Genomic DNA, 25,206 nt, shown 5'->3' on the forward strand with positions numbered 1-25,206 from the left:
AGCCCAATAATATTACACCTTTTAATGCATCGTATCGGTGAAAACCATGCCTTAATGAAACTACATAATATGATAATTAGCGCCACAATTGATCACATGTTCAGTCAGGTCTTCGTATTGGTATAGAATTGATTTAATAATTATTGTTAGAGACATTAACTATGTAAATAAGATGCATATTGACATATGTCGTATTGTAATTGCTGAAATGGTTACGTTGCTTCGATACTGGTATAAAATTAATAGGGTTTGTTTGTAATAGACATTTGTTTTCGTTTCCCTATATAACTTAAAAAGTACTTTCTTATAACATTTGTTTTTTGCGAACATAAAATGAAAACAATGTCTACTTGCGTAAATTCATAATAAAGGTGTGGCCAAAACATAATTACATTAATTTTGTTTCCATAAACCACGCCATCACAATTGCAAAGTGTTGGTCGATTACAACTTTGCTTTGTTATTTGTTTTAATATTTCATTGTGAAATAGGAATATGCAAAATACCTGCAAAAATCGTCTCAATACCTTGTCTGCTGTTAAATTAATACAAATAATATGACCGAATATAGCGAAACTTATCCCAAATTAAATACTGTAAAATCATTAAAGTTCGTGTGGTACGAATTTTCGTGGATTTCGTGGGTCCGCCGAACCACGAATTCAAGTACCAACGATTATTTATACATTTTTAATCCGAAATCGGTCATTTGCGAATGTCATTTCCGACATTTTCTTTTATTGTCGGTTTTCCGAGATATATGTTTTTTGTAATAGTAACTTCACTTCAGTAGGTCACATTACACTTTATCTTAACTAATTAAAATATTTCCGAATTGAAAATGTTGTTGTTATTTTCCACTAATTTTACGTATGTTATATATGTTTGAACTAAGATGTTTATGATTACTTAGTATGATAAGAACTACGATATTAATGATTACTGTATGAATAACAAGTATTGTGTTTATATAAAATATCAATTTGTTCGCCATCCAGTGCATTAATAAAACACTAAAGTCGTGTGAGTTTTTCTTTTTTATTCATCATCGTAAATATACGTTTTATTCATCATGGTGACCATTTCTTCTACTGCATCATTAGCGGCCTGTGTTAATAAAGCTTCAGTCGTAGACTGAGCCTTTGCAGGGTAGGGCAATCCTGCTATAGTAGGAGAAAGTGTCTGTACTGTTCCCGTTTTCAACCATTTTGAAAGAGACATTGTTTGATTGAGATACGCTTGTTAATGCAATATGTTGTTTTATTGATAAGTGTTTGGTTAATAATAATTTTATAATCAAGCACGGTATATAAACTGTACATCAACGACTGTCCTCTTTTAGGGGACGTCGTCAAATTAACAGTTTGCAGATTTATCACATATGTCAATTAGTGCCAATTAAACTTAAAAAGAGACAATACGAAATCAACGAAATTACGTATCAACGAATTAGTTGTTTTTTATTTGAAATTCACGAAATTACGTGTCAACGAATTAGTTGTTTTTTATTAAACCACGAAATTTCATACCGACGAATTTCTATACGTTTACAGTATTTAAATCAGAGAATATGATCAAAATTATCAAAAACATATTTAAATTAATCTCAACTTAAAATAAAACAAAAACGGTTCGAATGGTTTATGATAGTATAACATATTATACTAAGTTGGGTAAGTGGAAAAAAACTCGTTTTTTAACCCTGATGTGTTAAGTCAGATGATAATTTCTCAGCATTAAAAAGTGACGCTAGATTGCAATTTCAAGAAATTGTCCAGCAAAGGTAGGGTAAACAAAATGCATACACAAATTAAATGTATGTTGTTTGTAGAGCCAATTACGCAACACGTAATTCAAAACAATAACTTTAATTTTTAAGTAAAATCGTTTAGATATTCAGCATATATATTCATAAGCCCCAGTTAAAAGTCACACACTTTTAAGAATAGTCGGACATAAGATTGTTATCAGATGCCCATTTGTCGCAAAACTGTTCATCGTCTGATTACCTGTGACAAACTTAAGGGACAGATTCTATGTTTTATATAGACAAACATTTATTTTACTGGATTTTTAAAAGAGGAATTAGTATTGCTTGAACACATTTGAAATCTGATCAGTTATTTACAATTTACAGTTTATACGCACATAAACAAATCATGTAAAACAATTATGAAAATTTCGAAATAGCTGTCGAAATAAAACGTGTAGCTAAACGCAGGGTTTCTACTCGTTGAAACGTAAAACGCAACCGTCTATCGACGTGCTCACGTTTATAATACACGGTGCCTGTATCACGTGACTTTTTCGGATCTGTGTTGGGAGAATAAAGCGCGACCTACTTAACTATTTCACCATTTTTTAATGGGATAAATTGGAGAGCCCGCTCATTCGTAAGAGTGTTCTTTAGGTATTATGATCTTTTTAAACAAATAAGTATTTTTTCAGTAACGTGCAACCGCGCGTTTGAACGGTAAGACAAATGTCTGATCAGTGTGGGGACTTCATATTACAAACGCGCAGTTGCACTTTACTGAAAAAATATTTATTTGTTTAAAAGATCATGATACCTATAGAAAACTTTCACGAATGAGCGGGCTCTCCACTTTATCCCATTAAAAATGGTGAAGTATTTAAAAAGACATCATGTTAACTGGGTCGCGCTTTATTCTCCCAACACAGATCTTAAAACGTCACGTGGTATAGGCACCGTGATAATAGCTCGGTCAACTTTATAGCGTTTTTAACTTTAGATTTGAATTAACGTGCGGCAGTTTTCAACGCCGTTTTACAGCCCAGCTTTCAGAGGAATGGGTTGGGGCCCGTCTGTCCTTCCGTCCAGGCATTATTCCGAATTTCTACTTCTATACTCAAACTACAAACACATAAACTACATGTATTTGACAGCTATTCAACGGGTTTCAATTAAAATTGCCTAACAGATCATTTGAACAAAGAGTTCTTCAACGCACTTATTGGAAAAATATGTTGATCTTAAATGCCAGTTATAATGGGTATTACTCGTTCTCAAGTATTCTGAAATATCCTATTGATATTACCAAATCATGTTGATATTTGATAGGGACCATTTGACATCAATGAATTCACTGAGTAGGAGAATATCATATTTTGAGCTATTGAAAGTTTAATTTTTGAATTGTATATATATTTATATTTCAAACCTTTTTTATTGGACCAAATAATAACTTGCGGTTTGGTATTGACGAATTACATTGTCAATTAAAAGGATCAAAGGTGTCAAACACAATGTTGTGTCAATTCTCTACAAAAGGGGAATATTTTAATAGAGCTGTTACATTGTTTTTCCCATTTTAACATTGATTTTAGTGCCATGAATGAAATTGAGATAAGACAAACGACGTCCCAGGGTTCCCTTGCAAATTGGGGACAAAAGTTGAGGCCGAACGTCAAGGCCATTCATTCGAAATGTTAAAAAGTTTATTTATTTTTTTCTCCAAAAAATTCAGCCTCAGGCGCGAAGAACCTTATACACTTTGAAATTACAAACACACACTTAAGTGTATCTATTATCAATATAAAATGCATATAACATACATATAACTTACACTGTTTTTTACAGTAACGGACAAGTAATGTAGGCGAATTTCCAAATAAAAAAAATAGGTGTGATTTTATTGGAAACAAAATAGGTGACAAAAAGCTATATTATTAAATGTTATAACTTATTAAATTATAAGAAAAACAGTACAGAACTTCATTTACTTATGTGCCATGAAAACAAAATATTAAAGAAACTGCTTAAACAGGTAACGGTCGCCATTTTTACTTGCACTATCAGTTTTTAATATGCTGTATCGTGTCAATATCTTGAACTATTACAATTTTAACGCAAATTTTATTAATATAATAACGCTAATGTCTTTCACGTCAAGTTTAATCCAAATATTATAACAAGAATTAAGTTACACTCGGCATCAACATGTGATGAAGAATTGTGTAGCGCTTGTAAACTTTGGTAAAAGGGGGTAATCAGTAATCTCATTTAAATTAAAAGGTCAACATAAACTAGGAACCAACGTGTGCCGATGTGAATAATACTTTTGTAAGATTCGAAAATTTTAATACAAAGATATGCCATATTACTTCAAAGAAAATTTTATTTGCCTTAGTGCAGTAACCTACATAGAAACTAGGTCTCTGTAGTGGAATTTAACTAAAAGCCTAGTAAATCAATAAAAGTCCCGAAACGTTCATTTTTCTACACGAATGCGCCAACATGTTGCGGACGCACAATGGGAATGTCTACGATTGCTAAATAGCTATTTTAGAAAATAAATACATGTCTATAGGAATAGGCACATCTTTCGGACTAGGAGGGCAACATGTTACAAATGCAATTTGTAGTCCGGTAATCCTGACACAAAGGTGTCATGCTGTCAGTTTATAGCACCCATGGTTCTGCACAAGAGAGTGTTCAAACTATATTGTAGTTATCAATTGGTAGGTATATAGTTGTAATATTATTAAAAAACTAAGCGCTTTATTGTTTTACTCTTTCTAGCAACAAATTGTTTGGGTTCTTTTTCTGAACAAACTTGGCATCCTCAATACCACCGAATGCTAGAGTGTTTTTTTTACGATAAATACTTTGATATTTCAAACCAAGATTTGTTTCAGGATTTTATTTGTAAAATGATATGGATTTATCGTTGCAACCATGTATGCTTATAAACTGGAAATCAGCGTGAAACTTTACGTAAAACATTGCACGTCGTAGACAAATATAGAAATTTATTTGCGCACGTGTTGCCTGAATAAATAATTCCCGGTAAGATAAGTCCTGTGCAAACAATTTAAACAATACATTATTTATAACATTCTGCTCTGCTCAGATTAATTGTGAGGTGTCATATTAACTTGTTTAAGAGCTGAATTGTATGGGATGTTTTCTTAAGTGGCCATTGCATGGAAGGGGGTAGAAATGAGACAGAGTAAGCAAATTGGCGGCGCAATCCTATATCATTTGTCCACAAAATGTTTGTGTTTTTTGTTGCATATGTGATTATGTTTGCATCCGTTTCAAAATATTACTTATAAATATCTGAAAATAGTTCTGCTATGTACAGTCTCTATCATTTACGTTTTCAACGCTGAACGCTTTATAATTTTACACGTTTTTGTCCCAGGCTATCCAATGCATTTACCATGAAGACAGTCCACTTTTGATAACACCACTTTCTCTTAAATATGCAGCTTTAATATCATATTTAACTAAGATGTTTATCATGCTGTAATCATGCATACATCTGAACATATATGAATTGTATGATGCGTTGCACATTATATAAACTCGATTGCCATACGATTATTCGATAAATGTTCAAATACTTAAAATGTTTATCTTCGGCTGATGCATACACCATCAGCGTGTGTATTAACTCGTATGGATGATGAACAAAGTCATCGACATTACAGTATAAGACTGCATTTCGGCAAGGCCGTTGTACGAACAGAATTATATTGCAAACATCAGTGGCTCTAAAGAGAAAACCCGCACGAACTTACATCAGTCTCGCGAATGACTTACGTTTGTCAAAATTGGCGTATTTTGACCAACACCGTTGATACAATGATTGTAAATGTTACCAAATTTGACGAAAGTTTACAAACGGTTACTTTGGAAAGTGATGATGCATCTTGTTGCGTGAATTATTATTGTTCATTTAAGAGATTTGAGGCTCAAACCAAGCGAATTTCATCGCAATGGTGTGTATGCTTCTGAAGCTTGCGCTCAAGCGTTCTGTTCTGGTTCTGCCAACTCCAACAGGACGCTACAGATAAAACATAAATAATGCCAATATTTGAATGTTGAATGTTTATTACACGATTATTATAACTTGTATATATTAGGGGGCAAAATGTGACAAGATTTTGGAGAAAGCAGTTTGACCTTACAATAAGCCTCACTGTTGTTGATGGTCTTTTCATTCATTTGCGTAAAATGTGCGTGCGATAACAGAGAGCAAAGACACGCGACACCCTCTAGTCAATAGGATAATAAAATGTAGCTGGATCACTTTTTTGTGGGATATAGCCACAAACAGCAGATGCAGTGGCGTTGTCTGTTTACCAATTTGATGAAAAACATTTTTAACAACTTTTTCTTTTTATATTTTTAATTAAACAGGTCTTCGAAAATCTAGAGGGCAACTAAGGTATTACCAAAAAGAGTCAGATGCGCCGTGAATCGCATTGCTTCGCACATACTAGTTACATATTGTAATGAATATGATAAAGGCATATATCGTTTTCATTCTTAAAGCCTCGTCAGACATAGGCGAAAGTCTCCCGACGTCAACTTGCGTGTACTGGCGAATAGAACTTCAGCAAAATTCGTTCTCATTAGTATATGTAAGCTGCACATCGTTTGTGTTGATAGTTTGGATGCGTTTGTGAGCTTTTGCGTCCATTGTGATTAGTTATGTTCGTCGGAAAATTTTAAACATGTTGAAAAATTGTTGGCGAATAAAAGTTTCGTCTATCGTTCGTTAAAATTCGTTCGTTAGCCGATCGGAAAAGTCTTCGAATAGCGTTCGTCAACTGGTGTTAGAGGTCGCAGCTCTCAGCTAATTTGCATATCGTGATTACTTGATTTGCATATCAAACGAAAGAGGACTATCCAAAAACGAAACTTTGCGATAGCTTGCGAACTGTTGCGAACTATAGTGAGGATTTGCGTATTGTACCGAATTGAATCCGACGCATTTAAGCGATTAATAAAGATTAGTTAACGTTCAGAAAACGAACGGTATACGCTCGTATACGAATCAATCCGAAGGGTAACTACGATAAGCGAATCTATGCGAATCCATCCGAATAATAGCGCTCCTAATTATTGTAGTATTTTGTGCAAACATATGCCTATATTCCATATATATCAGGTTGAAGGTATCATTATTTCTTCGTCAAAATGGAAGATATACAACGCCTGAAACTGCAGACGCATGAAACAGCAGTATATGCTGCTATGGCAAATCAAGAAGTAGTCCAGCAACAACTTAACATACACTGGTTTCTCAGAGGCCGACAAAGGTGGGGAAGAGGAGCCAGAGCATGTAATATATGGAGAAGACCATGGCTTCATCCCGGGACACGGCGCCTATTTTGAATCTATAATCAGCTCATGGTTGAGCTCAGAAGAGGAGACCCTGGAACATTTAAGAAATTCCTCCGCATGCCTACTGAAATGTACGATGAAATTTTGGCAATGGCTCGTCATCGCCTCGTGAAGCAATACACTCGGTACAGGGAGCCCTTGGATCCAGGGCTAAAGTTAGCTGCCACACTACGTCGACTGGTTTATGGTGTCAAGTACTCAGACATGCAGTATTCCTGGCGGGTCGCTTAGAATACCCTCTATGTACATGTAGTGGTCAGAGACGTGTGTCATGCTTTATGTGGATAATATGTTGATGAGGTAATGACAGCCCCTTCCGCACCTGAAGAATGGAGACAGCTGGTTCATGGTTTCATCAAGAATTGAAACATTCCAAATTGCGTTGCTGCTATTGATGGCAAGCAAAAGCTATCAGAAATCCTGCCACGGAATGACGGACAGACGGAATGATAGACAGACTTACAAATCAGCGACTACATGTATATCGTTTCCTTATGATGAGCTTAAAAATTAAATATAATGATAACTTTCACGGATGGAATACTTGGTATTTTCTCCTCGGCATTACCAGGCTTTTCATTAGACTGCATCTGTGGTTGTTTAAGTTCCCGTGGCTCTACAGCAACAGCCTTCCTCGCTCTAGATCCTCTTCCTCTCCCTCTTCGCATAGGCGGCAAACGTTTGACTTACATAATCAGTAGTCACAGCAATACTGTCGAGTCGGAAAAAAGTTAGTCTATATCAAAACGCCCGGATGCAGAAACACCGTTTCGGAAATATTTGGCGGTATGCGCAAGTATGCGCAAGGTTGCGTTTACATTCGCATCTTTACGCTCTTAATAGCTCCTAATCGCTAACCGAAAGAACGAATATTATTTGCGCGACCTAACGCTTTCTAGCGAATTGCAGTCACTGTCCGTCACACTTCGTAAATCATTCGCATCAAATAGTTCTTCTTCGTCCACCTTTCGTTATAATATTACACAATGCAACACATTTTCAAACAATTTCGGCAAGAATTCGCTAGAACTCATAAATATACCCCTTTCGCCAGGCTTCGTCGTACGGATTCGTCTATGTTTGAGGAGGCTTTTAACGTCATCATATCGGTGCAACGAATGCAGCGCAAAAACTGTGCAAAGGACCGTTTTCGGTCAACCGATATGCACATTATCTTGTCTCAACCGATAGCTCGCAATCTAACGCCTGTTGACAAACGAATGCTTTCCAATTTTCAAATGAATGCTTTATACATTTTTCACCACCTTTTTCAATTTAAATAAATACATGTTCAATAAACATATCATTTTGATATACAACGTATGTATACTTAAGGGGACGAATTTGCTTAAGAGCTCTTCGCCAGTATACACCTGATGACGTCGGGGGGGGGGGGGTTACAGACGATTGCTCGTCTGTATGTAAGGATGTCTTAATGGACAGGGTAGTGACCGTAGTAAGAAATATATGAATTCATTTTGCGTCAAAGCAACGCAAAATGGTCACATGTATATTGAAAATAAAAATTGTGTAAGCGTGGAACATATTTATATCTGCGCTAACATTGCTATCTTAGTTTAGCAAAAACAATAATCTAAATATATGTACAAATAAAACAAAATATTTATTTCGTTTACTTTTGTGTGTCGCTTATTTTAATTAAAAACATAAATTCAGCTTTAATTGACCAGGCTATACTTGTTAAACAAGACAATTTCATACGTAACATGTACATGTAATTTGCAATTCTTGGCGACTTGTTTAACTTCTTGGCGACTGGTTTAATCTCCGGAACATGTGTCTCTCGTAAGGTACATTCGACTGTGGCGCGCAATACTTGCCTAACGCTTCAACGGCTCTAGCATATTCGTTTGCTCCTTCTCATTAATATAGTCTTATATAGAGTTACGTATATACATACCAAACATCCAAACCAATATTGTCTTGCTGGTTGATATGTTTTTGAACATTGCATCATCGAACAGAAATACTTTTAAAAAATTAACTCGACACAAATTAATTTGTTTGTGCAATGTACGACGATAAGACCTTGAATAAATTAAATAAAACAAATATAAAGGCAGACAATTAAACATATCAATGATAACAAAAAATTGCAACGATATACATGACCATTTCCAAGATTATGAATGAACTTTAATCGGTTACAAGTTAACATGTTATATTTATTAAGGGCACATATACAAGTTACCGCTTTATGCTTATGAAAATTATGCAATGACAAGAACATGAGGTTTTATGAGGAATACAGAAGATGATATATGTGTAATAAATGTATTTATATTGCAAATTCAAGATTGTTAAGCTTCGTCCGGAAAGTCGCGAGTGTAGTTTTTGTATACGAATGCTGAAATTGTGGCTGTGTTGATAAAAATATATATAAGCAACGCACGTCAAAAAAGTTCACTAACCAGTTCACAAGTAAAACATAAAAACGCACACGTTTTAATAAAATACTATAATATTTTCGTAAAAATACGTCTCATTTAAGAGAATGTCTTCTTTCAATTTTAAATAACTGCAGTGCACTCCATTGTTCAGCATACACTCTGCACGCTAGTCACTCGACGAATTGTTTTACATGTTATTTGACATATATATAAATATATATATATATTAATAATCTTGAATTTGCAATATAAGCACATTTATTCAAGATAAACAGGTAACTATATATAAACGTCCACAGAAATTAAATTGAATTGCTTTCAATTCCATTCTTATATTTTCATTTACGAGTTCTTTGGCAACATGGTATAAATCCACTCCAGTGTTTATAATGCTGCCGACCATGACCCCTACTCTCCCAATTACTCCGCCCCCGAAACTGTCCATTCCACTTTCACTTTATTTGTCAACCACACTGTCCGTCTTTTGCTGACTCTGGTCTCTACTCTTTCGCTGATGATGCCTTCTACTTTTTTGCTGCCTTCGGCCTCGATACTTTCGCCGACAGTCGTCGGCACTCTGTCGACATCAGGGCTTCCTTGTTTTTCTTGTCTATCGACGGAACCTGTAAACGTTCGAAACAACTTGAAATAAAACAAACTTGTGGTTAGCAGACACGGCTCGTTCAATTCATAAAGCGCTAGGACTGTCAGTTCGATTCACAGACCGGCCAAGTAACTTGTTTAGACATTGTACTGAGACTATTTATTCGGCCATTCTCGACTCTACCTCCGGTTCTTACGGCGTTTAGCATTAACTGCCTTACGAATGTACACATAAAACTAGAATCCGTTTTAAGTATGTTCACATTGTCCAATAAAATATTTGATTATGCTATTATGACGGAGTTCCAAAATGCACACAAATACTATAAACACCAAGCTACTATTTAAGAAATAGTAAACCCCACTGAGGTCCCTATGGCATTATAGTGACCAGCCAGGCAGCCACAAACCGTATATGGACCGAAGCCGTAGGCTGAGGTCCATATTCAGTTTTTGGCTGCCTGGCTGGTCACTATAATACCATTGGGACCGAAGTGGAGTTTACTATTTCTTATATTACACCGAAGAGTGTCCCCTGAACCATTGTACAGTGTTGTAACGGCTTTCCGTACTTTTATTTTACAATCAACCGAATGCGCAAACGATGACGTACTGTATCGTGTGACGTAGTTTCTCTGTCGAAACATTCCATTTTGAGCTAAATTCTCTGGATGTTTAGGAAATGTCGGACGTGGTGTTTTTTAAACAGTTTGTTATTTGTTTAAGGCATCGAACAAATGCAAAACGTATTTCGGATTGTGTGTTTATCATACATAATGTAAACTTTGATAGGAATACAATAAAATAGTGTGATTTAAAATAAGTTTCGATAAAGGGATGGAAGAATAGAAAATGGAAGTGAATATCGTTTCGGCTTTATTGTTATAAACATGGATTAACGTTGGCATTGAGGTAAGCGTGTCGTTTATTCTTTTTTTTTTTACTCTTGTTAAAGCTGAAATAGTGCCAATGCTGTACAATAAAACGCTTCCACAAAGTGCAAATTTAGTGGTGTGTAACCCCGAACGGTCCCTATACAAAAATAGTGACCGGTCCATACACTCTTAGGTTTCTCTATCGCATTTTACAGACTAAAACCGGTCATATAGACATAGATGGGCCAATATCTCTGAGGTGTAATATTAAAATATTGTATTTGCTGCGGTAACATAAATCTTAAAGCTTACCACAATAGCACACTTTTCAGTATAATCATTACGGTGTCCATGTAATATGATTTTCAACTCTTAAATTAATGTTCATTATTGCAAGTCTAGTTTCGTCATACCAGTATCATATAGCGAAAAGGTACATTCCGCCTTTGGGCTTTCTTCATGAGTATGTTGATAATGTCCTCCGAAACTACCTTGAAAAAAAATTAACAAAAATTAAGCAGTCGCCGATTTAGTATGCACAAAACAATGAGATGATATCTGTCCTTGTTAAAATATCAGCAACTTATTTTATTTCGGTTAAACATTTGTAACAAGCATATTAACACATGTTATATTGCATAAAATATCAATGGCGTCTTTATTTCGGCGTTAACCCGGTATACTTGATTTGACATGGTGGATTGAAGTCTGGAATGTTAATAATTAGTTTCTAATTTATAATGTGTGTATAAACAACCATTGTCGAGGCCAAGCAAATTTCAAGTCATATAATGATGAATCTCCTTTCGTAAGTGAAGACCTATGTATTATATTATTAAATACATGTTTATGCAGAAAACCTATTGAATGAAACATAAACCAAGACAAAGTAATTAACGAATCCTAGTCTTATGTTATTAACATATCGCAGAAAGAAGTCTTATTTCCAAATTATCAATATCACAGTGTGCGTGTTATGGGATGAAAAAACATTGCAAACTAACAACATCACAACTACTCATAATGCTGTTAATTTGTCTCTTTTAACATTAAAATAACTCATAAAAACTGTACCAGCGATTTTGGATGTAGCATTTTTTCTATCGTCCACTTTTGCCTTTAAGGAAATATCTGGTTCTCTGTAAGCGTCACGCAAGAGGTCTTCCAGTGATTTGAACAAATCTGTCGTTTTCCCTGATTTGAAGGTGTCTTCAAATTGGTCACGATCATCCTCAGATGGACATGGAACTCGGATAAGTATTGTGCTATTGGCAGATAGCTCAACCTTCGGAACTGTACTCTCATTTGCCAAAGTTAAACCTCTGTCTTCAAACTGCTGCCTTATTTGTGACGCTGTGTGTTTAATGACACAACATAATATTGTACCAAATGCACCGCAGTTAAATCTTCATTAGAACAAGTGTGTCTGTGTCTGTATGTGTTTGTATGTGTGTCTTTCTATACTCCTTATTATAACTGTACACTATGTTGGTCTATCAATATTGATATGCATAGTCGTTTTACGTTTTAAAGCAATCTTATATTGAAAATATTGCAAAACATCTACTGAGGCTATGAAACTGGTTGCCATTATTTTTTATCACGGAACACATGTTTGTTCAAGTGATAAATAAAAATTGTGTTATTTTATTTTTTCCTCTTTTAACATGTACGTGAACGACAAATACAATACAGCAATAAAACACTTTATTTTCAACCTACCTATATCATTCATCACCGAGTCATAATGATCCTGATAGAGCACAGCTTCCTGTTTGTAGTTTTCGAAATCATGTATGCATCGAATCGATTCCTCTAAGGTTTGCAGTTTCTGTGTTATCTCACCACTAACGCAATCTTCGAACAGTTCGAACAAAAGTCTAATTGATCGTGGCTTTACACAAATCTGTACACATCCTTGCCTCGCAAAAAAATCTGACGTAGACAAAAGTCATCTGTATATTCAATAGTTTGTGCTATGTAACAACATGACAGTTAGTGTATCCTTTAAGAAATCTTTATTGTTTAAATTATACTTCTAAATGTGCTATCATTATAAACATATCTGTCGATTTTAAGACGAACCATTAACATTTTATAAAACAATTTACGTTAACCATGCTGCATTACGTGCAAATCATACCTCCATAGTATGAAAATGTTTTTGTAAACGTTGATATGATTTCTTCGCCTCTTTCTCGTAAAGGATTCGGCCCATCGGAGTCTTCTTGATTGTTGATGACATTTACTATATCTCTAGACATTCGAGCAGTTCCGGGATCCATCTCTATAACTACATCTAAAATAAAGTTTCGTTATTGTTAATTTTTTGAACGACAAATAAATATGACAAAAACTTTCTTTTTTATTTATTCAATATAATACATACACTGTATACATGTATATGATCATACAACATAGTGATTGTACAAAGCAATAACGTTCAGACATGTTATACAAGATATGCTAATATATGTATATTTTTTAAAGAGAAAAAAAAAGAACAACAGAAGAAGAGTTATGAAAACATGATGAGTTGTATAAAGTCGGAAGAAAGCATACTGGACTTGTGTGTTTTATTGTATATTCACAATGATCTTATAAGATTGAAAAAAAAATTAAAAAAAAAATTTAAAAAGATAAACTAACATTAGAGTGAATTGTATATAAGTGGACAAACATTATGAGAATTTAATCCGATTCCATTTTTGTTCAAAGATTTGTAATGTGTCATTACTGAGGGCTATTTCTTTCTCAATCTGGACTTTTAGTTTAAGACTATGGACAAAACAATTAAAACTTGGTACTTGTTTTTTGTATTTCATGTTAAGGATAAAATATTTCATCAATATAAGAATAAAATTCACAATATTATTACAGTCTATTGATTTCAATGAGTAAATTCCGAAACTTACATTTAAGAAAGATAGTTTAACGTTTAGTTGCTGTTGTTAAAGAAAAGATACTAATTGATTCCAAATAGGCTGGATGTGTTTGCACTCCCAAAAAAGATGTTCTATTGTTTCGATGTTTTCACCGCAAAAAGTCACACAGATTTGAGTTAGTTAATTTGCATTTGAAGAGATATTTATTTGTAACTATAATTCTATGGATGTATTTATATTGAAAATTTCTCAGTGTGCTTTCAATAGTTGCTTTATATGGCATGGTAAATATGTGTTTCCAATTAAGTTCATGTTCTCCAAAAAGGACTTGCCATTTATGTTGGGTTTTGGAGTTTTCTGTAGGGTTTTTAATTTGTAGTGTGTAAAATATTTTATTCGATTGTTTTTTCTTCCAAGTATGTTTTCTACGAATGTTGTTTGAGTACATCGTGTATTATTTGTATTGATTTCAGATTTAGTATGCATGGGTATGCTTTTGATTAGTGTGTAGTACTTCAGAAAATTATTTGAAGGTATTCCGTATATGTAGCATATATCTTCAAAAGAGTAGAAATCCTTAATTCTGTAGTCATATAATTGGTCGACATATTTAATGCTTCGTTCAAACCAATCTTTATAGAAAAACGTCTTATTGTTAGCAGTTATGTCTTTATTGTTCCATAAAATAGTTTTACTGCTGGTTATGGTTAATAGGTTATGAGTGTCATCACTCCATGCTGATAGAACATCAGACAGAAATATGTTTTCGTTTGCAATTTCATGTAAGATAGTATTGCTTATGTTACATTCAAAGAGTAAGGAGTCACCATATTTTTTTAGAATTTTCTGGTAAAATAACTTCTATTTACTCGTATTGGTATTATCTAGGTATCTTTTAACCCAGCTGCATTTGATTGCATTCAAGAAAGAGTCAATGTTCGATAATTAGATACCTCCATTTTCTACAGATTGAATTAACTGATTTCGTTTTATTTTATCAGGCTTACCGTCCCATATGAAATTAAACATTGCTGATTATATATCGTTAATAATATCCTTTGGTGGATTTGGGAGAACTGTTAATACATAAATTAATTTAGGAAGTGCAAACGTTTTCAATACTGTGTTTTTTCCGACTGGTGTAAGTTTACGGTGATGCCATGATTTTAAGCAGTTTTTAAAATTCTGTAATTTTGGAAGTATGTTTTTAAGAACTGTATCTTTTTCATTTGTTGTGAAAGTAATTCCTAACGTTGTGGCTTCATCGGATGTCCAATTAAATTTCATTTCTTTTTTATATAGGACATTACTTTGTTTTAATTTACCTACTCGTAACACAGTGCATTTACTTTTGTTTAGTTTAAGACCCGATGTCATTCCGTAAAGGGTTAGTGACTCTATTAGGATATTACAAAAACTTACGATAAGCAAGACTCTGAAGAAATAAAATTGTTTTGCTACCGCTGCGCTTGCACCTTTTTATTAATTTTTTAATTTTGATTTTACATGGGACTGACACAATTATAATACAATAAACAGCAATATAAAAATGAAAAGTGTGTATTTAAATTTACGGGTAAGAATATTTTTGCTATGCTATAAATTATCGAGGTATTATTATACCTGTAACTTGCACTTTGAGGCGGAAGGGCTCATTCCTTTGATCGGTTCCATGATCTGCTGCAGACGAAGCTTATTTAAAAGTAAATCGTTTAGATTATTAAGAAAGTGTTTTTTCTCCCCATGATCCATTAATTTAAACATATAGTAGATAATTATATCCCACTCGAAACTGACAACTAGGTATGCAAATATGTGTCGGGTTATTATTGTACTTCGGTTTGGGTATCAATTAACTTTGCACTTAATATGGATCAATATTTCCGCATAACAGCAACATCATATTTAATGCGCGTGTTAAAGTCGCAAGAAAAAAGCGCTTCTGTTCTTGACTCAATTAAAACATTTCATGTACATGATGTGACCATTGTGATTTAAAAAATTAAAAGCCTGTGTAAGATCTATGTATTGATGATAAGACATGTGAATGTTTTTAATGAAATGAGAAATAGTTTACCCTGACACACAGTAAAATAGATGACACAAAACACAAACCTCTGGCATCGACACCGAAAGCGTTTGCCGCATCCGATACATTACCATCGCGAATACTCACGACCTTTTCAATCATTCGATGAAGAGTGTCTTTCTCTGTGGGCAATTGGAAACACAGTTTATAGTTATGTTTTTGAACCCATAAAGGAACGACCAAAAACGAAATAAATAGAAAAAAATACTTCATTTCATTATATTAATTGTCTTATATTGTTTATGATTATTATTATATCATAACGTATTTACCTTTCGAGAAAGATGTTATAGCCTTTCTATGCGACTTTTCTTTTTCATAGTGTTGCTTGAATTCATCCAAGACAGTGTCATCTGTTATGAAGGTAGATTCGCGTAAACTCTCAATACCTCTTTGTACCTCCAGAAGTACCGGGTTGTTGTCCATAAAACGACAAATGGTTGTTAAAAGTGTTTTCATTTTTTCCAATTGGTTCTCAAACATTGTTTCATCAACGCCCGTCACAATGGCTGAATTGGATTCACGTCTGATTTGATTTAGTGAATGTATCACATCGCTTATGTCACGGGGCACTACAAAACACTGAGGAATGTCTGTTATGAGATGCTCAATCAAATACAATGGCAGCGACTCTATCGTTACCTCACTATGTCTTGGTAACAGAATTGATCTGTGTCGCATAGCGAGCTGTGTTTGCAAAATCTTGTCACCATTCGCTTCAAAATATTCGTCTAAAGTCCATTGTTGGTTAGATTGTCTAACTATAAACTGCAGCAGTTTCCGTACAACATTTTGAACAATTCTCATGTGAAGATAAGCCAATTTGTTAGCTTTGGTATTATCTGTCTGTGCCATTTTGTAAATTCTCTCTGGAATGAAAACACAGATTTCATCGCAAAGCGGTTTCATGCCGCATTTCACTCTTTTTTTTTGGTATTTACTGTCAACTGTTTATTGTATAACTACCATAGACTATTTAATTTTTACGTAAATATGAAATTACTCTATCATTAAAAATTTCGTCATTTTACAAATATTTGCTGTTGTATATTGTTAAGACAAATTACAACAAAATATTCCTTCGTTTTGGTGATTGAAACACATTTTGTCATATCTATATATCGCACAGCTTTAATCATAGATATATAGTCATAATGCACAATATACTTCATGCCGCATGTACATTAACATATAATACATTCATATATAAATGGTGTATTGATATCAGATTCAGTTTTTAACATTAAAATAAAACTACGCATGACATACACGCAGTCCTCTTGAACAAATTTCACAATATAGTCTGATATAAATATAACTAATTACCTTTGTTGTTATTACTTTTACACTGGGTAAATCAGTTAGGAAACTGAAGTATATGTATGTAGCGTCTAGTGTTACTTTGTTGCACTCATAGCATTGTGTTTAAGCGATGACCGTCCATCGGTTGCATGCCTTTATAGAAGCGCGATACAATTGATAACTATTACTACCATTTTATTTTTAATCAATAGTAACATGAGTAATAAACTGTCATTTCCACTTCGATGCTGGTAATTTTTACTTTCACTAAATAATCCAAGCGGATAATATCACATTAGCCGAAAACAATCAAGGCTTTTTAAAGGAACAACTTTTGTATCGTATACCGGTTAATACTATTGACTTTGAATCAAACAATATAACCCATACACAGGGTCATTAAATATGGCTTCAATATATAAATTTCAAAAATAAAGATCAAAATGTAAACTATTTTTGAAATGGAGTGTTTGTTTCGTTTTCAGTATTTTATTACAACATGAAGTACTGCTTAGATCATATGTTATGCATTTATGGTGTTTCATATGTTATGCATTTATGGTGTTTAGTTTAGCTAAATACATATGGCAATTATGAGTTTTAAGAGCTAACGATTATAATTTTAAGCCACCTTATTATAAAACCATATAATTTCACCCTTTCACCGCCTAGCATTAAATGAGTGTGTTTTATATATGAAGTTCTGCTGAGATAATATGTAATGCATATATGTTGTTTTATTGAGCTAAAAGCAAAAATGATGTTCATGGTTTACTAAGGCGCTGTGGTTTACTCGATATGTTGTGGATACGTCTATATTAGTCGAAGAAATGTCATTACTAGCTCGTTAGAACGACTTGGTTAGTCATGGTAACGAAATATTATCCGTTGTAACGACTGTATCACTAGCGGGCACGTTATACCTTACGACACAACCTGTGTTGGGAACGAAAAAAGAACGTCATGATGCCACCATAAAGGCAATTAGAATAACGGCTGTTTATGTTATATCAATATCTGATACGTTACATGGAGTTCAGCGGCCAAAACGGAAATTAATAGAATAGTCAAAATACAAAAGCGTTGTGGTGCACATATTTTAAACAAAAAGTACAACACTAATTCAAAAACACTATTTAAAGATCTAAAATGGTTGACTTTCGAACAGCGTAATCACTATTTCACGTCAGTTATTGTATTTAAAGCATTTCACAATCAAACCCCAACATACATACGTGACCTTTTGACACCTTCACAAAATAATCACTATAACTTGCGATCTTGCGAAAAGGGGGATTTAAAGCTAGTGCGAATACCCAAAACAAACTATTTCAAACAATCGTTTGAATTTTCTAGCAAAACAATTTGGAATTTGTTACCCCAATCTATACGTCAAACAAACAATTTAATTACATTTAAGAAAAAATTAAAAGCTTATCTTTCTTACACACTTTATGAAATAAACTGAACATGCTTCATGTTTTTATAGTAAATAACATTAGTTTAATGTTTAAATACTGTTCTTGCATAAATGGTTATTGTAGTTTTATGTCTGTCATTTGTTTTTTATTATAATATATATCATTATATGTGCATGCATATATGATTCTTTATGTTTTGTTCTTATTGCTCAAGATGAAATATGATGTATATGTTGTAAATTGTATCTTGTTAGAAGACCTTGTTGAAAATAAGAAATGTATTATATTAATTGCATATTATGTAATTTCATCTGATGTATTTCTTAACAAGTCTATCTTCTTTAAATAAAGATTTTATTATTATTATTATTATTATACGACAGAAGCTAATTTCATTTCCCGGACTTGATTCACAATCGACTTTCATATCAATAACTGATCTAATAGAAACAAATTGTATTTCACTTATATAAAAATAAGAATTAATCGCGATTGCATATGTTTTTAAACTGCGTTTTTATTTGATGATTATGTTGTTATCACAAATGATCGTTCCTAATTGCCTAATAACTCCTTAATTGTTTCTTAAATGATGTTCGTATGTCGTTCCGAAGATTAACATGTATTATGCCATACTCTCAAGTTAGCTATGTCATTAACAAATATTCTAGTTCGTCCCCAACTTAATAAGTATCTTTTACTATCATAAGTCGCGTGAAATAGATAACATGTCGTCAAAACATTGATATATCAGATACGTGTCAACTTAGCATTCGTATCGTATTTCCATTGAAACATTCGTTATAGATATCTGGACGAGTTCATAAGTAGAAATGGACTGGATTCCTTTCACACACGATTGATAGGCATTGGCAAGTGCTGCATATAAATGGTTAAAGTAAAGGATATATGCATCGCATTAAACGTTGAGATTATTGTAATAAGTGTATAGGTTATTGGTTTTTAAGGACCGACCTACGACTACGATTACGTATGGTAAGTTTTTTCTTAATAATGCTAGTTTTTCTTCAAACGTGTTATTTGTGTATGTCTCTATTAAAGGAAGTGTTATCAGATTTGCTTGTTTTACAAAAATCCCAAATAAAACATGTCATCAATAAACTTTGTCAAATAATGGGTTTTCTTTATGTACGAAATATTGACAAGTATATCAGTGGCGAGTATGCATGACGGTCAAAAGATTAAATATTTGGATCTGGTGTATGTTTAACAACAAAGGGGTTACGATGCTGTTGACACAAGCCTCAGGCTGTATTTGCACTATTTATTGCTATCACAATGCTGATTAGCGTGTGCATACTTGAATAGTGACGTCTCCAGTCCTAGGTTGTAATTCAGCCAATCAGAAATAAACACGCATAGAACACTGACCAATGGGGTTCATAACTGAGTTTCACGGGGTAGATGTTAGAGGGAAATAGTCAGTTAGCGTTTAGACCTAGAGGTGGACAGATGGAAAGGACACAATCATGTAGCAATCACAACGTATTTGTATAACTGAAATATTAGTTAAGTCAGACATTAAATTGGATTAGAAACAGATATATGGTGTTGTTGAATATTTTATCCTACGTAATGCAGAGAAATTAACATAAATAGAGAGGGACCGACTTGTCCCATGCGCGACACGAGAAAATGGTAGTTAATGCAAAACTCGTCATCTTGGCAATTCGCGAATGACGAGATATCGAATAATAGGCTACACACCGGTAATTTAAGAGTAATTAACATTGCTAGTAAATATGTGTCGTCCATGAACTATGAACGATTACGGGACACAGGACGTTAAATGGTGCTCGTGAACCAAGGATTCGAACAAAGAAATACTTCCACTTACGATTACGAAGCCATGAAAAACAACGCGAAGAAACTCCGTTTCGGCAACTTCTGTAACCAGTAGCAACGACCGTGAGCCGGGAACAACGACATCAGACCGCACATATTCTGCAACTTCCGGTGAGTGACTGTTTTATTTCCTAACGCTTGTATCAAAATGGCAAATCAAATAATCACTGAATTATTTCAAAATTTGAATGAACAAATTAAAGATCATAAAACGGCCATAAGCACTCAGACTATTTCACAGGTTGTACAATCATTTGATGGAAATTCAAAAGAATTTAAAAATTGGATTAAAAATGTAGAAAAATATGGAACGCTTACCAATTTAGATAAGATTAAATTAAAATTTGTTGCTTACCAATCTAGTAAAGGGCTTGTTAGTGATTACATACATCGTTTTTTGACTGATGATCCGACAGGGACATGGACAGATTTAAAGGAACAGCTTAAATTAAGATTTGCGGAAATTCAAGACCCACAATACGCTTTATCATTATTAAAGACGACTAAACAAAAGACCGACGAAAATGTTCAAATATACGCTGAGCGACTTTTATCTCTTGCGACTGATGCATACGAAAATATTGAAGGAAATTTAGACTATATAGAAAAACAGTTAGTAGAAATTTCTATCGACGGATTATCGCACGATTATTTGAGACTTAAATTAATGCGCGAAAATCATGCAACCCTATCACATGCTTTAAAAAGCGCAATTCAAGAGCAAAGTGTCAGAGCTAGATTTGAGTTGCGATCACAGGTAAATAGACTTGGTAATATTACGACCGATAATATTCAGACAGATATCGATCATATTAGGTCATCTATTGTTTGCACATATTGCAAGAAACACGGTCATTCTATTGAAATCTGTCGCCGTAGGCAACGCGAGATAAGTGCATATACGGTAGGGCGGAACGGTCATACGATAGGTAAAAACGGTAACGGGCGCAAGAACGAATATGACAAAAATTGGAAAGATAAAATTGATTGTTGGAATTGTGGTAAATTAGGACACTTTAGTAGAGAATGTACTCAAAGAAAAACGTACATAAATCGAAAAAACTAGGAAATTCTTACCAAAAAGGGGTCTATGGTAAGAATGAAAAAGTCGAGACATATAATATCGCTTTGTGTGGTAGTCCAATTTCTTGTGTTATTTCAACAGGTGGTTACCAATTTAGGAGCTTAATCGATAGTGGAGCGGAAGTATCCTTGATTAACAAACGTACTTATGATATGTTAAAACAAAAACCCGCACTGATGATTAAAAAAGTAAATCTAAAGTCGGTAAATGGAAATTCATTACATGTCCACGGAAGTGTAAACTTGAGATTTAAAATAGGGAGCATATATAAAGAGCACATGTTTTTTGTAGTATGTAACATAAATAGAAATGTTATTTTAGGAAGAGACTTTTTACAAGATAATGGTGTCCGTTTATACTTTGATTTAGGATGTTTTAGGATTGATAACTGTTATGTACCTCTAGAAGAAGATGTACATCTTTTAACGATAGCGAGATTAACTAGACATACTGTGTTAAAACCACAAACTGCATAGAGACTCTTTGCTCAAGCTAAAAGAAACTGCATACGTTCAAATACAAATTATGAATTCAATGGGATAAGCAATTCTTTTTTTGATAATGAACCTGGTTTAACGATTGTTAATTCAGTCGTCAAGACAACGCGTGATAGACAATTTCCCATTTTAATTATAAACAATACGCACAAAACAATAAGGCTTAGACGACACTGTGCCATAGGGCGAATAAAATCAGTAAATGATAATGAAATATGCTCAGTACAAGAAGTTATCAAAAATAATCAGCCAAAATCAGGCTTATCTAAATATGAAATCTTATCAGATTTACGTGTAGACGAAAATCAAAAAGAAAATATTCTACCGGTACTCTTAAAACACAGAGCTCTCTTCGCAAGAAATAATTTAGAATTAACACAAACTTCAGCGATAGAATTTACCATAGATAAATGTATCTATGTACCATAGATACAGGGGATCATCCACCCATTAAATTGAAACCGTATCGAACACCATTAAACAATAAGGTATTCATAGATAAAGCCATCGACGAAATGCTAGCCGCAAACATAATAAGTCCATCAAGAAGTCCGTGGAGCTTCCCTATTGTTTTAGTAGATAAAAAGAAAAATAACCATGACTCAAACAAAGATAATAAAGACGAGAAAAGGTTTTGCGTCGATTTCAGACAGCTTAATAAAATTACAAAACCAATTGCTTATCCATTACCAGAAATAGATGATATATTGGCGTTATTAGGTAACAGTAAATATTTCACCAGTTTAGATTTGATATCGGGATATTGGCAAATACCTATAAAGGAAGAGGACAAAGAAAAAACGGCTTTTGCTTCGGGATTCAGGGGTCTATTTCAATTCAACGTTATGCCCTTTGGGGCCTTCTCTGCCGGTGCTATATTTCAAGAATTGGCTAATAAAGTACTCAAAGGTTGTGAGAGCTTCGCTGTGGCGTATCTAGACGATATTCTAATATTTTCACCTGACTTGCAATCTCATTTAGCGCACGTAAATACAGTACTACAGAGTCTCAATAAACATAACCTTAAGCTTAAACTATCAAAATGTCAATTCTTACAAAGAGAGACTAGATATCTAGGCTTCATCATAGATCAAAACGGTATAAGGCCGGATCCGTTAAAAGTAGAAGCGATCCGACAATTCCCTAGGCCAAAGAGCGTTCGCGATGTACGATCTATCTTAGGTGCTGCAGGATTTTATAGGAGGTTTTGTCCATCGTATTCAGAAGTAGTCGAGCCTCTCATTAATCTTACGAGAAAGAATGTCACATTTAAATGGTCAAAACAGTGTGAAGATAGTTTCATACAATTAAAAGATTCATTTACGCAAATCCCTTATCTTTCATACCCTGATCCGAAAAAAGGTTATATACTGTATACTGATGCATCTGATAAATGCGTCGGAGCTTGTTTAACTCAAAAATGCGGGAATAATGAAACCGGAGATTATGTGGGCGAAAAGCCAATATTTTTCATATCGCACAGATTAAGCCCCACGCAATGCAAATATAGTACCATTGAAAAAGAATGTTACAGCATATTTTACAGTCTAAGTAAACTGCACCATTATTTACACAATGCTGAATTTTTATAAGGAGTGATCACAAGCCGCTTAAGTATTTATTGGAAAGTCCGATGCAAAACAAGAAAATACAATTATGGGCCTTAAGTATAGCGGGTTACAACTGCAAAATTGAATATCGGGAAAAAAGAATATTATTGCCGACTTTCTAAGCCGACGTCCAAAAACCAAAATAAAGAATAATCAATGCGATCAAACAGAAATAGAATAAGATATTAACGATAAACATTTTACGATTAATTCGCAAATAAATGAACAAGACCAAACACGCGAAATTAATGTAATCGACTCCACAAACATTGACCACAAGCAAATAATTGATAATATTATTACCCCGCAGCCACTCCCAGTAGACGACACAGCGTCGAACGATAATATATCAGGGCTTAATATGCAAATAGAACAAGAAAAAGACCCTCATTTCTGAGATTAAAGCGAGATTAAGATTAGGGAAACAGAACAAGAGTGAAGATGAAAGATATTTAACGGTTGATGGCATACTGTACTACATATAAAACGTAGATGAGGAACCTACTCTCAGGCTTTTTGTACCTAAACACCTGACTGATTCAGTTGTCATGCAATACCATGATGAAAACGGACATCCTGGGTCTCAAAGGCTTTTTCAGACACTAAAAGAGAAATATTACTGGCCTAAAATGTTCAAAGAATTGAATGATTATGTATCTAAGTGCATTATATGTCAAAGTTAAAATTTAAAAGCAATTAAAGCTCCCATATCGTCGGATACCTCAATACCGCCGTTTCCGTTTTCAGTTGTTTCCATAGATATATGCGGGCCATATCCGAAAACGCTTTCCGGAAATAGATATATATAATATGTTTCGTAGATCAATACTCAGGATACATAGAAGGGTTCCCATCGCCAGATATATCTTCCGACAGCGTAATACACCTGTTAATGAACGAAATTTATTCCCGTCATAGTTGTCCTATAAGAATTATAATTGATGACGGAAAAGAATTCACTAGCACAGCGTTCACTGAAACATTAAAATCAATGAACATTGACCACGTAAAAACGACAATATATCATCCCGCGTCTAATGGCATGAACGAACGTTCACATGGGACTATGAACAATATGCTATCAAAACGGGTTCAAGAAAATGTACAACAATGGGACGTACATTTAAACATGTCTTTAGCGGCAATGAGATTTAGTACATCCGAGACTTCGAAGCACACACCGTTCTTTTTACTTTTTAATAGAGACCCTATTCTTCCAATAGACAACTTGTTAAAGCCTAGACGTAAATATCATAGTGAAGATTATCATAAAATAATATAAGAAGAACAACACAAATCATTTAAAAAGGTATGTGCCCAAATTCAAAAATCGAAACGTAGACAAGCTGATTATGCGAATAAAAATACGAAAGATATTAAATTCGAAATCAATGACCCCGTTTT

General features: G+C 33.9%; 1 protein-coding gene across 1 annotated transcript in view; it reads right to left on the bottom strand.

Annotated features, from left to right (window-relative positions):
* Positions 1–9,990: 9,990 nt before the first annotated feature.
* LOC127866056 (uncharacterized) overlaps positions 9,991–25,206 on the bottom strand; it is a 212,595-nt gene continuing 197,379 nt past the window's right edge. The window contains exons 6-8 of the mRNA XM_052406378.1: positions 12,123–12,401; positions 11,462–11,539; positions 9,991–10,193 (exon numbers count right to left, since the gene is read on the bottom strand). Of these exons, the coding sequence (XP_052262338.1) occupies positions 9,991–10,193; positions 11,462–11,539; positions 12,123–12,401 (560 nt within the window). The remainder of the gene's footprint in view (positions 10,194–11,461; positions 11,540–12,122; positions 12,402–25,206) is intronic.

Source organism: Dreissena polymorpha, chromosome 1 (genome assembly GCF_020536995.1).
Source record: "Dreissena polymorpha isolate Duluth1 chromosome 1, UMN_Dpol_1.0, whole genome shotgun sequence".
Taxonomy (NCBI): domain Eukaryota; kingdom Metazoa; phylum Mollusca; class Bivalvia; order Myida; family Dreissenidae; genus Dreissena; species Dreissena polymorpha.